The sequence below is a fragment of the Ovis aries genome, chromosome 15, assembly GCF_016772045.2.
Source record: "Ovis aries strain OAR_USU_Benz2616 breed Rambouillet chromosome 15, ARS-UI_Ramb_v3.0, whole genome shotgun sequence".
NCBI classification, from domain to species: Eukaryota; Metazoa; Chordata; class Mammalia; order Artiodactyla; family Bovidae; genus Ovis; species Ovis aries.
The window spans coordinates 54,044,554-54,059,435 of record NC_056068.1 but is presented as its reverse complement, the minus strand read 5'-3'; the positions used below and the strand labels follow the sequence as shown (position 1 = coordinate 54,059,435).

The window sequence follows — 14,882 nt, the reverse complement described above, 5'->3', positions numbered from 1 at the left end:
GACTTTAAGTGTCTAATTGGCTTAGAAAAATGTTTTCCCTTTCTTTTGTTCTCTGCTATACCAACTTTGTAAGAGGATACATGAATGCTAACTCTCTGAAAGTAGGGTAAGTTAGACCTAAGTACATTTGGGTATTTTAAGAAGACAACCAACTAAGGAATGTATGAACTGAAAAACACGATGAAGGCCATCTTCTCTGGCCAAAACAAGACTTCGCCACAAGCCTATAGCTCTGCAATTCTAATGTTAAGAAGCACCACCCCATACAAAATGTAAACAAGTGCTTAGCATCATTGTGCATAGGGTCTATGCACAAAGAGCCAACTACAGCATGTAGGAAGACAGAGTACGTGCCCCAGTGCCTTTAGCCAGGCTAAAGGCAACAAGCATTTGGGACTAAAAGAATGACCCTAAGCCAAAGCCATTACTTCATGAGTTTTAATTAAGATCAGACCTAAAACAGAAGAAAAAAATATAAAGATAAAACAGAATTTGGAGCAGGTTAGAATTTAGTAAAGGATAATATTTATTGCATGCATTGTTCTGGTCTCTCTATCCAAGAACACAAAATAAACTATGGTGTGCAAAATAAGGGCAGTTTTTTTTTTTAACCTGAAAAATATATACAGAGAGAACTGTCTAAGAGAAACATACCAGATGGTATATACTGAATAAATATTAAGAAATATGAAAGATGTTTGCAGATATGACTAACATTTTAGCATTGCCTTTATCAGTAGTCACACAGGTATCACAAAATAGAAACGGCATTTATTCCAATGTGGGATGAGTGGTTACTAAGGACTACATATATACAGCAGTGTAGTACAGCAGAAAGAGAAAGAATTTTAAAGTCAACCAGGCCTCATATAAATTCCAGCTCCACCTATCAGTGTGATCTTGATCAGTTTCTTAAACTCTCTGAGGCTCAATTTTCCCATCAGGAAACTATGGGCAATAATATCAGCTTTCATAAGGTTGTCAAAAACATTAATTGCAGTTACTTATGTCTGGGAATGGCAAATAGGTTTCATTTCATATGCAATTCTGGCATATTGCTAGGTGCATTCTGGAACACTGTGTTAGAAAAGACTGCACAACTACTTCTGAGCTCAGATAGCTCAGTCAGCTACATCAGTCATGGGGAATGGGTAGCAGTAGATAAGCCAGGCATTTTTCATTCCTGTGTTCAACAAATAGTAGCTCCTCTTATTCTTGGAAAAATCCTGCTCTATTGGTCATAAGAGAGGTGTTTATTTTCAACTTATTTTTCAGATTCTAGGGGAAATATCCAGCAGGACAGAAGAAGCAGAGTTCTATAAGAAAGCATATTCTTTCCTACTGCCCACCCCACTCAAAATCCTCTTAAATTAGCAGCTTAAGGCAGTTCTTCACAAATGTTTTCAGTTATTTTTTAAACTTCTCAATGACTCAAATTTTTGTAATTAAGTAAACAATCATAAAAGGTTTATTAACGGGAAATATAGAATCTGACAATTCAACAAAAAAAAGCTAGACGGTTTCTTTGGAGAGGACAACTACTTGAAACTGACAGTCTAAAAATTACCTGCTGACCCAGGTATTTCAGCCCGTCCAAACAGACTTTCCATTCAATCAACAGCTGGTAGATGTCCTCCTTTCCACCCCATATCTTCACCACAAAACAAGACACAGATGTATCCAGACGGTCTGGAATTATTCCAAAATCAAGACTCCGCCATGTTGGATTCTGTTAATGGAAATGAAAACCTGCTTTAGGAAGACCCTAAATGTTTAGGTTATTTCAGTTAGGTTGTATATCATTTTTTTTAACCAAAAGAACTAATATATTACATTGCAAACTTAAGTGAAGAAGACATTCCAATTAATAGGAAGAGAGTGATACTGACTCTTTTCAATTTCTCTGCTTATTCATTATAGTCACTAGAAAGAGCATATATTCTAGTATCTAATTAACATGGCTTCCTATGGTAATTCATTTATTTATTCCACACAATAACAATAATTAAGAAACAACATATAAACAATGCCCTCAAAATACCTCCAACTTATTGCTGGATTTGAACGTCTCTTTAAATAATTACACAGTTTCATGAAAAGTCCAATATTCAAAAGATTACAAAGTGGCACAGGAGGGATTAATAAACTATGAAGGAACGGGGGGAAAGAGGGCACGCAGACCATGAAGCTTGGCTTTTACAGGACAAATAATATTTCACCAGGTTGAAACAGGGAATTCCCCAGCAAAATAAGGGCTCAGAGGTGTGAAATAGTACAGTGTGGTCAAGCAACTAAGGGAACTGCTAGAACACACAACACAAGAGTGGCCGGATGCAAAGCTGGAGAGATCAACAGGAGACTTCATGCTGAACAGGTAGTTTACTGTGTACAAGATGTGGGGACATTGAGAGGTTTTAAGCTTAAAAAAGACAAGGTCAACTTTATGCTCCGAAAGAAGTTTGTTTTCCATTCAGATAGTTGAAACATTCTCTGAAAAGGGAAAAAATTAAGGGACTTTAATATTATCAATAGACATGAACTACAATGCATCAATTACTTACTTTCAATTATTTCCCTACTTTTTAAAAATTCTTTTTTCAATTTTTATGTGGAGGATAATTGCTTTACAATATTGTGTTAGGTTTCTGCCACACATCAACATGAATCAGCCGGAGGTATGCACATGTCCCCTCCCTCTTGAGCCTCCCTCCCACCTCCCACACCAACCCACCCTGCTTTTGGTTATCACTGAGCACTGGGTTTGGGCTCCTTGCCTCATACAGCAAATTCCCACTACCTATTTTACACATGGCAGTGTTTCAGTGTTACTCTTTCAATTCATCCCTCCCTCTCTTTCCCCCACTGTGTCCACAAGTCTATTTTCTATGTCTGTGTCTCCACTGCTCTCCTGCAAATAGGTTCATCAGTACCATCTTTCTATATATATACATATTAATATAGGATATCTGCTTTTCTGATTTATTTCACTATATGTAATAGGATCTAGGTTCATCCACCTCATTAGAATTAACTCGGATGTGTTCCTTTTTGTGACTGAGTAATATTCCACTGTATAGATGTATCACAACTTCCTTATCCATTCATCTGGTGATGGACATCTATGTTGCCTTCATGTCCTAGCTACTGGAAATAGTGCTGCAATGAACACTGGGGTAATGTGTCTTTTTAAAGAATCCACCTGCAATGCAGGAGATCCTGGTTCAATTCCTGGGTCGGGAATATACCCTAGCGAAAGGATACGCTACCCACTCCAGTATTCTTGGGCTTCCCTGGTGGCTCAGATGGTAAAGACCCCGCCTGCAATGCAGGAGACCTGGGTTCAGTCCCTGGGTTGGGAAGATCCCCTGGAGGAGGGCATGGCAACCTACTCCAGTGTTCTTGCCTGGAGAATCCCCATGAACAGAGCAGCCTAGCGGGCTGCAGTACACAGGGTTGCAAACAGTTGGAGACAACTCAGCAACTAAGTGCACACAGCACAGGGTATATGACCAGCAGTGGAACTGTTGGGTCATATAGTAGTTTTATTCCTAGTTTTTTTTTAAGGAATCTCCATACTGTTCTCTATAGTGGTTGTATCAATTTACTTTCCCACTAACAATACAAGAGGGTCCCCTTTGTCCACACCCACTCCAGCATTCATTGTTTGTAGATTTTTTGATGATGGCCATTCTGACTGGCATGAGATGATATCTCACTGTAGTTTTGATTTGCTATTTCCCCTACTTTAACTGTTAGGGCTCTCATTACTGAATATAACTCTAATTAATCTCATTAAATTATCAATTTTCATATTATATAAATCAGTAAATCAAAAAGCCCTCATATAAGGGTAACTAATCTTTGCTTTGTGACATTTTCCTGACCAAAGTGGGGAGGGGACAAGAGCAGTATTTTTGGTTTAGGGGATATACTGATGTATGTGTTTTTGTGAATTTAACTGCTGACATTTCAGGAGAGGGAACATGACTTCTAGTTTCATGGTGTTTATGTCTGATCTTTTTCACTTGTATGTATTTTGCTTGTAGATTTTTATTTTCTGATTTCCCTGTACTAAAATAAAAGCTCTGGTAGACAGGAACATTGCTCGATTTGTTTACCACAAGATCCCCAAAGTTTGAAAAGTACCTGGTATGTGCTCAATAAATATTTGCTGAGTGAGTGAATGAATGCTTACTTAACCAAAATGGATGTCTGAGGACACCAAAAGATTATCAATAAATAGCATGATGATAACACAATAAGCTTGCTGTGCAGTTTTATATGGATTCCCTAGCACCCATGAATTTCAACCTAAGATCATTAAAACTCCATTCTAATATGACCCCCACCCTGTCTCTATCCCACCAAAATTGTTTTAGCAACCCTGCTAAATAGGGGTAGTGTGCTTAGTCGCTCAATGTGTCCAACTCTGTGATCCCATGGACTACAACCCGTCAGGCTCCTCTGTGGGGATTCTCCAGGCAAGAATACTGGAGTGGGTTGCCATGCCCTCCTCCAGGGGATCTTCCCAACCCAGGGGCTGAACCCAGGTCTCCTGCATTGCAGGCGGGGTCTTTACCATCTGAGCCACCAGGGAAGCCCAAGAATACTGGAGTGGGTAGCCTATCCCTTCTCCAGGAATCTTCCCGACCCAGGAATTGAACTGGGGTCTCCTTCATTGCAGGCAGATTCTTTACCAGCTGAGCTACCAGGGAAGCCCAAATAGGGGTAGAATTTCATTTAAATATGGAGATGAACATTAAGGTCTAGGAATAAGTAGGCAGACCTGTACTACAAAAATTGCTCAAAAAAATTCTTCACACTGAAGAAAAATGACACCAGACAGAAACTTGGCTAAGAAGGAATAAAAAGCACTGGCAATGGTAAAGAGTGAGTAAATATAAAAGGCTATCTATTTTTCTTATTTTATTTATATCATATATGACTGTTTAAAGTAAAAGTTACAACTGTATAAAGAGTTTTATAACGTGTATAGATTCATATATACTAATGTAACAGCACAAATTAGAGAAGGCAGATGACTGGAACTATCCTGTTGCAAGGTTCTCCTGTTTACCTGAAGTAGTTAAAAGTACATACAGCAATCCTAAAGTAATGATTTAAAAAGTAATGCAAAGAAGTACAGCTGAAAAGACAAGGCAAGAATGTAAAACAATATGAAAAAATATATAGTCTATGATGATTTCATTTATATGAAGTTCTAAAACAAGTAAAACAAATCTGTGGTGACAAATGATTTCCTCTTGTGGGGAAGATGGGTTTCTAGGCACAAGAGAACTTTCTGGAATGACAGGAAATATATATATCTTGACAACGTAGGTATGCACTTACCAAAACTCAGCAAACAAAATAGTTAAAATTTGTGCAATTCACTGTATATGACTTTTACTTAAGGAAATAGACTCTGAACTCCAAAGTATAGGTTTGCTTCTTACAGTGGTAAGGATTAGTAACTCTGAGGACACTTTTTGTGAATTCTAAGCATGAGCAAAGATGTGGAGGTCAGTGGAAGCCAGGTTTTTCACTGTCAGAGAATGGAGTGACAAATGAATTGAGAGTTCAGCTGGACTGAAATTGGAGATATTGGTATGAATGCATGGTTTTTATTTTTTTATTTTTATTTTTTTTTTAGTTTTTTATTTTTTAAATTTTAAAATCTTTAATTCTTACATGCATTCCCAAACATGAACCCCCCTCCCACCTCCCTCCCCATAACATCTTTCTGGGTCATCGATTCAATTCACATGATAGTATACATGTTAGAATGTCATTCTCCCAAATCATCCCACCCTCTCCCTCTCCCTCTGAGTCCAAAAGTCCGTTATACACATCTGTGTCTCTTTCCCTGTCTTGCATACAGGGTCGTCATTGCCATCTTCCTAAATTCCATATATATGTGTTAGTATACTGTATTGGTGTTTTTCTTTCTGGCTTACTTCACTCTGTATAATCGGCTCCAGTTTCATCCATCTCATCAGAACTGATTCAAATGAATTCTTTTTAACGGCTGAGTAATACTCCATTGTGTATATGTACCACAGCTTTCTTATCCATTCATCTGCTGATGGACATCTAGGTTGTTTCCATGTCCTGGCTATTATAAACAGTGCTGCGATGAACATTGGGGTACATGTGTCTCTTTCAATTCTGGTTTCCTCGGTGTGTATGCCCAGCAGTGGGATTGCTGGGTCATAAGGTAGTTCTATTTGCAATTTTTTAAGGAATCTCCACACTGTTCTCCATAGTGGCTGTACTAGTTTGCATTCCCACCAACAGTGTAGGAGGGTTCCCTTTTCTCCACACCCTCTCCAGCATTTATTGCTTGCAGATTTTTGGATCGCAGCCATTCTGACTGGTGTGAAGTGGTACCTCATTGTGGTTTTGATTTGCATTTCTCTAATAATGAGTGATGTTGAGCATCTTTTCATGTGTTTGTTAGCCATCCGTATGTCTTCTTTGGAGAAATGTCTATTTAGTTCTTTGGCCCATTTTTTGATTGGGTCGTTTATTTTTCTGGAGTTGAGCTGCATAAGTTGCTTGTATATTTTTGAGATTAGTTGTTTGTCAGTTGCTTCATTTGCTATTATTTTCTCCCATTCAGAAGGCTGTCTTTTCACCTTGCTTATATTTTCCTTTGTTGTGCAGAAGCTTTTAATTTTAATTAGATCCCATTTGTTTATTTTTGCTTTTATTTCCAGAATTCTGGGAGGTGGATCATAGAGGATCCTGCTGTGATTTATGTCTGAGAGTGTTTTGCCTATGTTCTCCTCTAGGAGTTTTATAGTTTCTGATCTTACATTTAGATCTTTAATCCATTTTGAGTTTATTTTTGTGTGCGGTGTTAGAAAGTGATCTAGTTTCATTCTTTTACAAGTGGTTGACCAGTTTTCCCAGCACCACTTGTTAAAGAGATTGTCTTTACTCCATTGTATATTCTTGCCTCCTTTGTCAAAGATAAGGTGTCCATATGTGTGTGGATTTATCTCTGGGCTTTCTATTGAATGCATGGTTTTTAAAAGACAGAGCAATAGATATATTGTGTGTGTGCATGTGAGTATGATTTCCTAGCTCAGTCCCTTAAGAAAGGCTAGAAGTAATGAGCACACTAGTAACAGTGAGCATGCTCAGATCTTGCTGTCTATTTAGCAATTTCAAAAAAAAGAGAACCAAGGGTTCCTTGGGGAGAAAACTGATTCCAGAGCTACAGCAGGAAGGGTACAACATGGGTCTGGAATATCTCAAGTCAGAATGTCAGGAAGTACTCAATGACGTGGACATATCAAAAGGACATAGGAATCAATTTACAGGGCTCTCATTTACCAAATGCGGGATAATGTAAGCATCAAAATAAATTATAGTAATAGATTATAACCCACTGAATAAAATAAGAATCTTTGAGTCCATAATGATACAGATTAATAATTAATTAAATGGGAGAGAAAGTTAAATTGCCAACTAATAAATAATAACAGGAAAGATGGAAATTAGAAAATCACCAATGGATGCTAAAACTGGTAAGCAAACAGTTGATAAGAAGCAGGATATATAAAAACTCTCAAAGTTTCTCCCTAACAAATTACTTATTAATTATAAATGGAAAAATTATATCTTCTCAGTGGAGAAACCTGACAGGAATTCCCTTAATCAGGTGACAAATTGGGACAAGCCAGCAACAGGTGCCTCTTAAAGCAAAGCACTGAAAAGAAAGCAGCACTGCAGGCATAGTTCTCCTGCCAAAAATGCATAACCTGGATCCAATCATGAGGAAACATCAAGCAAACTGGAAGAGTCCACAAAATAATTGGTCTGTATGGTTTTAAGCTGAGGGACTGCTTCCAAACTGAGAAAGGAGTAGGTCAAGGTTGTATACTGTCACCTTGCTTATTCAATTTATATGCAGAGTACCTCATGCAAAATGCCAAACTAGATGAAGCACAAGCCAGAATCACCGTTGCAGGGAGAAATATCAATAACCTCAGATATGCAGACGACACCACCCTTATGGCAGAAAGCAAAGAGGAACTAAAGAGTCTCTCGATGAAAGTGAAAGAAGATTGTGAAAAGGCTGGCTTAAAGCTCAACATTCAAAAAACTAAGATTAAGATCATGGCATCTGGTCCTATCACTTCATGACAAATAGATGCGTAAACAATGGAAACCGTGAGAGACTTTATTTTCTTGGGCTCCAAAATCACTGTGGATGGCGACTGCAGCCATGAAATTAAAAGACGCTTGCTCCTTGGAAGAAAAGCTATGACAAACCTAGACAACATGTTAAAAAGCAGAGACATTACTTCACCAACAAAGGTCCAATAATAGTCAAAGCTATGGTTTTTTCAGTAGTTGTGTATGGATCTGAGAGTTGGATCATAAAGAAAACTAAGCACCAAAGAACTGATGCTTTTGCACTTTTTTGTTGAAGAAGAATCCTGAGAGTCCCTTGGACTGCAAGGAGATTAAAATCAATCAATCCTAAAGGAAATCAGTCCTGAATATTCACCGGAAGGACTGATGGTGAAGCTGAAGCTCCAATACTTTGGCCACCTGATACACAGAACTGACTCATAGGAAAAGACCCAGATGGTGGAAAAGACTGAAGGCAGGAGCAGAAGGGGACGACAGAGGATGAGATGGTTGGGTGGACATCTAATTCAATGCACATGAGTTTCAGCAAGCTCCAGGAGTTGGTAATGGACAGGGAAGCCTGGCATGCTGCAGTCCATGGGGTCGCAAAGAGGCGGACACGACTGAGTGACTGAACTGACGGTTCTAAACGCTGAAGTCAGAACATCCCCAAAAAGGCTAAAGAACTGTCCAAACTGAAGAATAAAGCAACATGACAACTAAAGACAAAGTGATTCTAGATTGAGTCTTGGAGAGGTGACAACACCTGAATAAGGACTAGGAATTAATTGGTGGAAACCTAAATTGGTACAGCCACTTGGAAAACACTATGGAAGTAACTAAAAAAATTTACAACAGAACTACCATATGATCCAGTAATCCCTCTTCTGGGTAGATACTCAAAGGAAATGAAAGAGTCTTAGAGATAGAAGCACTCCCATGTTCACTGCAGCATTATTCACAATAGTCAAATACATGTACAACCCAAGTATCAATCAACAGATGAATAAATAATGAAAATGCAATGCATGCATGTGCGGAACATTATTCAGCCTTAAAAAGGAAATCTTGCCATTTGCAAAAGCATGGATGAACCTGAAGGATAGTATGATAAGTGAAATAAGTCAGAAACAGAAAGTAAAATACTGCATAATATCACTTACACGTGGACTCTAAAAGTCAAACTCATAAAAACGGGTGTATAATGGTGGCTGCCAGGGGTTGAAGGTTGGGCAAAATGGGGAGATGTTAGCCAAAGTGTATAAGGGTGCAAAGTTTCAGGTTTGCAAGATGAAATCATCTTGGAAATCAAATGTACAACATGGTGACTAAAGTTAATAACACTATATTGTATACTTAAAATTTGCTAAGAGAGTACTAAGCATTCTCACTACCAAAAAAATAAAAACCAAAACACACACAGTTAACTATGGGAGGTAATAGATATATTAATCAGTTTGATTTTGGTCATTATTTTACTACATGTATATAGGTATATATATGTATAGACAATATATATATACCTGTATATATAGATTTATCTATATAAGTGTATGTGTGTGTGTGTATATACATATATATATATATATATATATATATATATATATATATATGTACAGATAAACCAAAATGTCATGTTGCATATCTTAATACACACAATTTTTGTCAACTATACCTGAGGGGTAGAGGATGAAGGATTGTGCTTAACTGCACTGTGTCAATGTTATACTTTCCTGATTTTAGTAATTTTAATGTAATTATATAAGATGTCCTTGTTTGTAGGAAATATACACTGAAGTATTTGATACCAGTAAACTCTTCTTTGAAGGTGAAAGTGAAGATGAAGTCACTCAGTCGTGTCCAACTCTTTGTGACCCTGTGGACGGTAGCCCACCAGGCTCCTCTGTCCATAGGATTCTCCAGGCAAGAATTCTGGAATGGGTTGCCATTTCCTTCTTTGAAGGTAGTCAATTATTTAAGAAGCCAAAGTTTATGCTTAGATAAATTTATTGAAAATATAGGCAATAAAGAAAGACAAAAATATTTTGAGTAAAACAGATGAGTTACTATGAAATAGCAAGATCAGATTTCACACATGACCCAAGGAATGAATGGAAGGCAACCATCCATTTTTGATAATGGCAAGCTAGATGGTCCTCCCTCTGAAACCAATTAAAAATGTTGGCTAAAATATAACCACCATCATCACTAAAGATTTTCCAAGCCAAAAAGGAAAGCTAGAACTCAAAGAAATAAATGTAAATCTAGAGGACATTTCCCTTAAAGGAATTTGCCAACGTATATAAACTTGAAGCGTTGGTTTGGGTAGTCTTAAAGGGAGACAAGAACATAATCCAAAGCCCAGACCCAGGTGTCACTCAGGTCTACGAGAAGTCCTCCACATTGAGCTCAAACAACAAAAGGGCGACATACTCACAGGCACGAGTGAAACCACAGAATACAGTAGAATTCAACAAACCAACTGCACAAAACTCGAGATAATCAAAAACAGGAAACGTGAAGAAAAGACTACTTAAACTATCAAATAGATAGTCTAAGAATAGATCTCATAAACATATTTTTTTAAAAAAATCCAAATTCTTGCACAGAATGTGTTTATTTTTAATTGACACTAACTGGCACTGTTTCTGCAGAGCAGGCACTTCATAAAAATATAAACTGAGGAAAAAGAATGTCAAGATGACCAATAAACACTAGAAAAGGTGATCAATTAGAATAATACATGAGGAAATGTAAATTAAAACCACAATATAATACCACTAGCCCACCAGAATGGCTCAAATTGTCAAAACAATAACAAGTTTGGGCAAGAATGTGGAGCAACTAAAAACTTCACACTGCTGGTATGGATGTAACAGGTACAAGCGACTTTGGAAAGCTATCTGGCAGTACCTACTAAAGCTGAAAACACCTATGATTCAGCATTTAGTTCCACTCTTACGTAGATACCTAACAGGGACACATACTTGCCGAAGGACACGTACATACAGAATTAATAAATAATTTGTATGAATCTCACTAATATGCCAAGCAAAAGGGTATGGGCCATATAAAAGTTCAGTAGCAAGCAGGACTAACCTAGAAGTCAGGATAGTGGTGGTCTTTGGAAGGAAGTAGTAACTAGAGGGAGAACACAAAATAATGCTGTTGTTCTTAATCTGGTTACATGGCAATGGCACCCACTCCAGTACTCTTGCCTGGAAAAATCCCACGGACAGGGGGAGCCTGGTGGGCTGCAGTCCATGGGGTCGCAAAGAGTCGGACACGACTAGGCGACTTCACTTTCACTTTCCACTTTCATGCAGTGGAGAAGGAAATGGCAACCCACTCCAGTGTTCTTGCCTGGAGAATCCCAGGGAGGGGGGAGCCTGGTGGGCTGCCGTCTATGGGGTCACACAGAGTCGGACATGACTGAAGTGACTTAGCAGCAGCAGCAGCAGTTCCCTGTGAAAAGTCACCAAGCTATGCCCTTTACTGGAATGTGTGCTGTATCGCAATACAAACTAATAAGACAAAAATTTTCAAAGGTTCAATAATGGAAAAAATACAGCATCTTCCATTCAATAATGGAAAAAATACCTGCTTGCTACTGAACTTTTATATGGCATATGCTCTTTTGCTTAGCATATTAGTGAGATTCATACAAATTATTTATCAATTCTGTATTTATGTGTCCTTTGGCAAGTATGTGTCTGTTTCTGTTAGGTATCTACATAAGAGTGAACTAGGTGCTGAATCATAGATGTTTTCAGCTTTAGTAGGTACTGCATCTTACAAGGAGGTACCTACAGAGATAAAAACAAAGCTATCTCTTCCTGATGTCATTTTGGGTCCTAAAGCCTGAAGACAGGAGTTGGAGGATTAACCACCTGAAAAGACAGCCATTTACTCCCCTATGTGTAAGGTCATCTCTCAACTAAACTCCATGTGCTCTGGAATATGAAATAGTGTAATTTCAAATTCTCAGCAGAAAAAGAATGAAATAAACACCCCTTTCCAAAATGGGAAAAAAAAAAAAAAAAAGACCTCGTGAATGTATGGCCCTTAAATATGAAGGACCACATTTAAGGGGTGGGATGATGGGCACAAAGAATACTTTATTCCAAAACTAATTAAAAGTCTTTGGAAAAGACAGTAGTCTTTTGAAGTTGTTTCTGTGGCTGAATAGATGGCCTGAATCAACATTTTAAACCAAAAGAACATTAATATAGAACTACTGTCAATCTTCTCATTACAATGACCTTCCTTTATAATTTTATAGAATAGCTGCCAGGCAACAACCAATCATTTCTGAGCTGGTCCACTCAGATACAGATATGGTCTGCCACATATTAAAGACTCCACTGCCTAATAATGTCATTGTAAAGATCTAGATGATTTTCTACATTTAACCTATACATATAAGCCCATGTCTAGATGGAACAAATTATTCAAGTACTAACATCATTTAGGGACCTATATCTTATTCACTGAAAGTACAGTGGCAGAATATTAGGATATTTATAGCTTTGAAAAATTCACCTCCAGGAGAATCTAAAATTATTATTTATTACCTGGGCAATTTCTCTAAAACACTGTCCAACTGATATTTATTAAAGGAACACATATACAGAAAGGTTTCAAAACACAAACAAGATGTCACTATTTTATCACTCAAAAACAAATTACAGTCACAAGAAACACAACTAAGAATTCATAAAAGCTGCTCCAACTTCCCCAAAACATACAAGATAACTCTCAGGAATGGCATACTAAATTCATAAGCAGTAATTATTACCCAGCCCAAAACTCTCTCTCCTTTGTCTCATTCACCTTTATTCATCCTTCATGTCTCAACTTAGGAATCCCTTATTGTAAGAGGCCTCTCCTGACCCCCCTCACCAAACTAAGATAAATGACATTCCTACATGTTCCCAAAGAAGCCTGTTCTTCCCTGGTCTTACAACTGCATGATGATGGAGTCTAACACAAAGTAGTATAAGATGGCTAAGCAAGAGGATCCAACTCCCTTCTCTCTCTCTCTCTCTCTCTCTCTCTCTCTCACACACAAAAATGAAATGTTAACTCAGTTCAATTAGAACATACACTTCTGTGACAACCCCTCAGGCCAGTAACTCATAAAAAATATTTCTATTGTCCAGTCAATTTTTTCCCAAAGATTTAAAAATATCTCAGGCACTCTCAATTCAAACAGAAGTTTTGGTTCTGATAACTCTGTCACATGCTTTCCCTAAAAGCACATGCTCTAGAACTTTGTTTATTCAGTTATAAGGCCTATCACTGACCTCTGTTAGACCTCTAAGAGACATCTAACCAGCAGAAGGGAGTGTGATGTAAGGGGGGCAGCACAATGCTGTGAAAGAGACGGGTTTCCAAACACACAGGAACTAGCTATCCTGCCACCATAAGATTTTTAATTTTCTTAATAAAAAAGAAAAACTTTTTCGTAAAAAATAAAATACGCAATAATTAACTTGATAATTATTAAAGATGGTGCACATGGGTTCACTGGGCTTCCCTGATAGCTTCAGTTGGTAGAGAATCCGCCTGCAATGCAGGAGACCCCGGTTCAATTCCTGGGTCAGGCAGATCCGCTGGTGAAGGGATAGGCTACCCATTCCAGTATTCTCAGACTTCCCTTGTGGCTCAGCTGGTAAAGAATCCGCCCGCGATGTGGAAGACCTGGCTTTGATCCTTGGGTTGGGAAGATCCCCTGGAGAAGGGAAAGGCTACCCACTCCAGTATTCTGGTCTGGAGAATTCCATGGACTGTATAGTCCATGGGGTCTCAAAGAGTTGGACACGACTGAGTGACTTTCACTTTCATGTGGGTTCATTAACCAATTCGCCTCTACTTTTATGTATGTACAAAACCCAATTTAGAGAATTTAGTTACTTCCATTCTTACCACTTCAATTATTTTAGTTTTTAATTAACCAATGGCCCTTTAATAATGTTAAGAATATTAATTTCCCCCTGAACCAAAAATCAACAAATAACGAGTCTGGAGGGTATGGTTAGCTGAACCCTGAGATAAGAAAGCTGAATTATACATTCACTACTAACTGTTCAATGCTAAATATATCTGAGAAGAAATCAGGACTCTGACATATAACTTGGAGACACAGCTCCACCATCTAGCCTGTCAACAGTGGATTATTCTAGTTAATGCAATGGACGCTGGACTTCACTGTGCTAGGGACATTAGAAAATAGAAAAATGAATAAGCTGGGGGTCCTTGTTCACTAGCTGCCCTCATGTGTTACCTCTCAAAAACTCGTTCCCATGCCATCCACCCCTTGACTACTATCTGCTATCTCTCCAGGTCATTTCCTCTGCTGTCCTGATTCTTTCTCCCTGTCTCCGTCACGCTTGTCAAAATCTCAAACCACTCACTCCACTCCGGCCACACTAACTTCTTAGCCATTCCTTGAAAACCTCAAGAACACGCCTTGTGGTTTCCTACTTCTTGGCCTGGAACAGTCTTCCCCTCTTAGATACAGCGTCGCTGTTGTTCAGTCACTAAATCGTCTCTGACTCTTCGCCACGCCATGAACCGCAGCACGCCCCCGTTCCCTGTCTACCACTATCTCCTGGAGTCTGCTCAAGTTCATGTTCATTGACTCGGTGATGCTATCTAACCATCTCATCCTCTGATACATGGCATGTTCCCTCATTTTTTTCAGCTATCTGCTCAAATGAGACCTTTCATGTGAC

The 14,882-nt window shown here is 38.4% G+C and overlaps 1 protein-coding gene across 6 annotated transcripts in view; it reads right to left on the bottom strand.

Moving 5' to 3' along the window:
- The window catches only part of UVRAG (UV radiation resistance associated), a 321,480-nt gene that overhangs the window by 260,048 nt on the left and 46,550 nt on the right, over nucleotides 1-14,882 (bottom strand). For all 6 annotated transcript variants that reach the window (XM_027979551.2, XM_060399449.1, XM_042233269.2 and 3 more), the window contains one exon: nucleotides 1,568-1,729. In XM_027979551.2, the coding sequence (XP_027835352.1) occupies nucleotides 1,568-1,729 (162 nt within the window). The remainder of the gene's footprint in view (nucleotides 1-1,567; nucleotides 1,730-14,882) is intronic.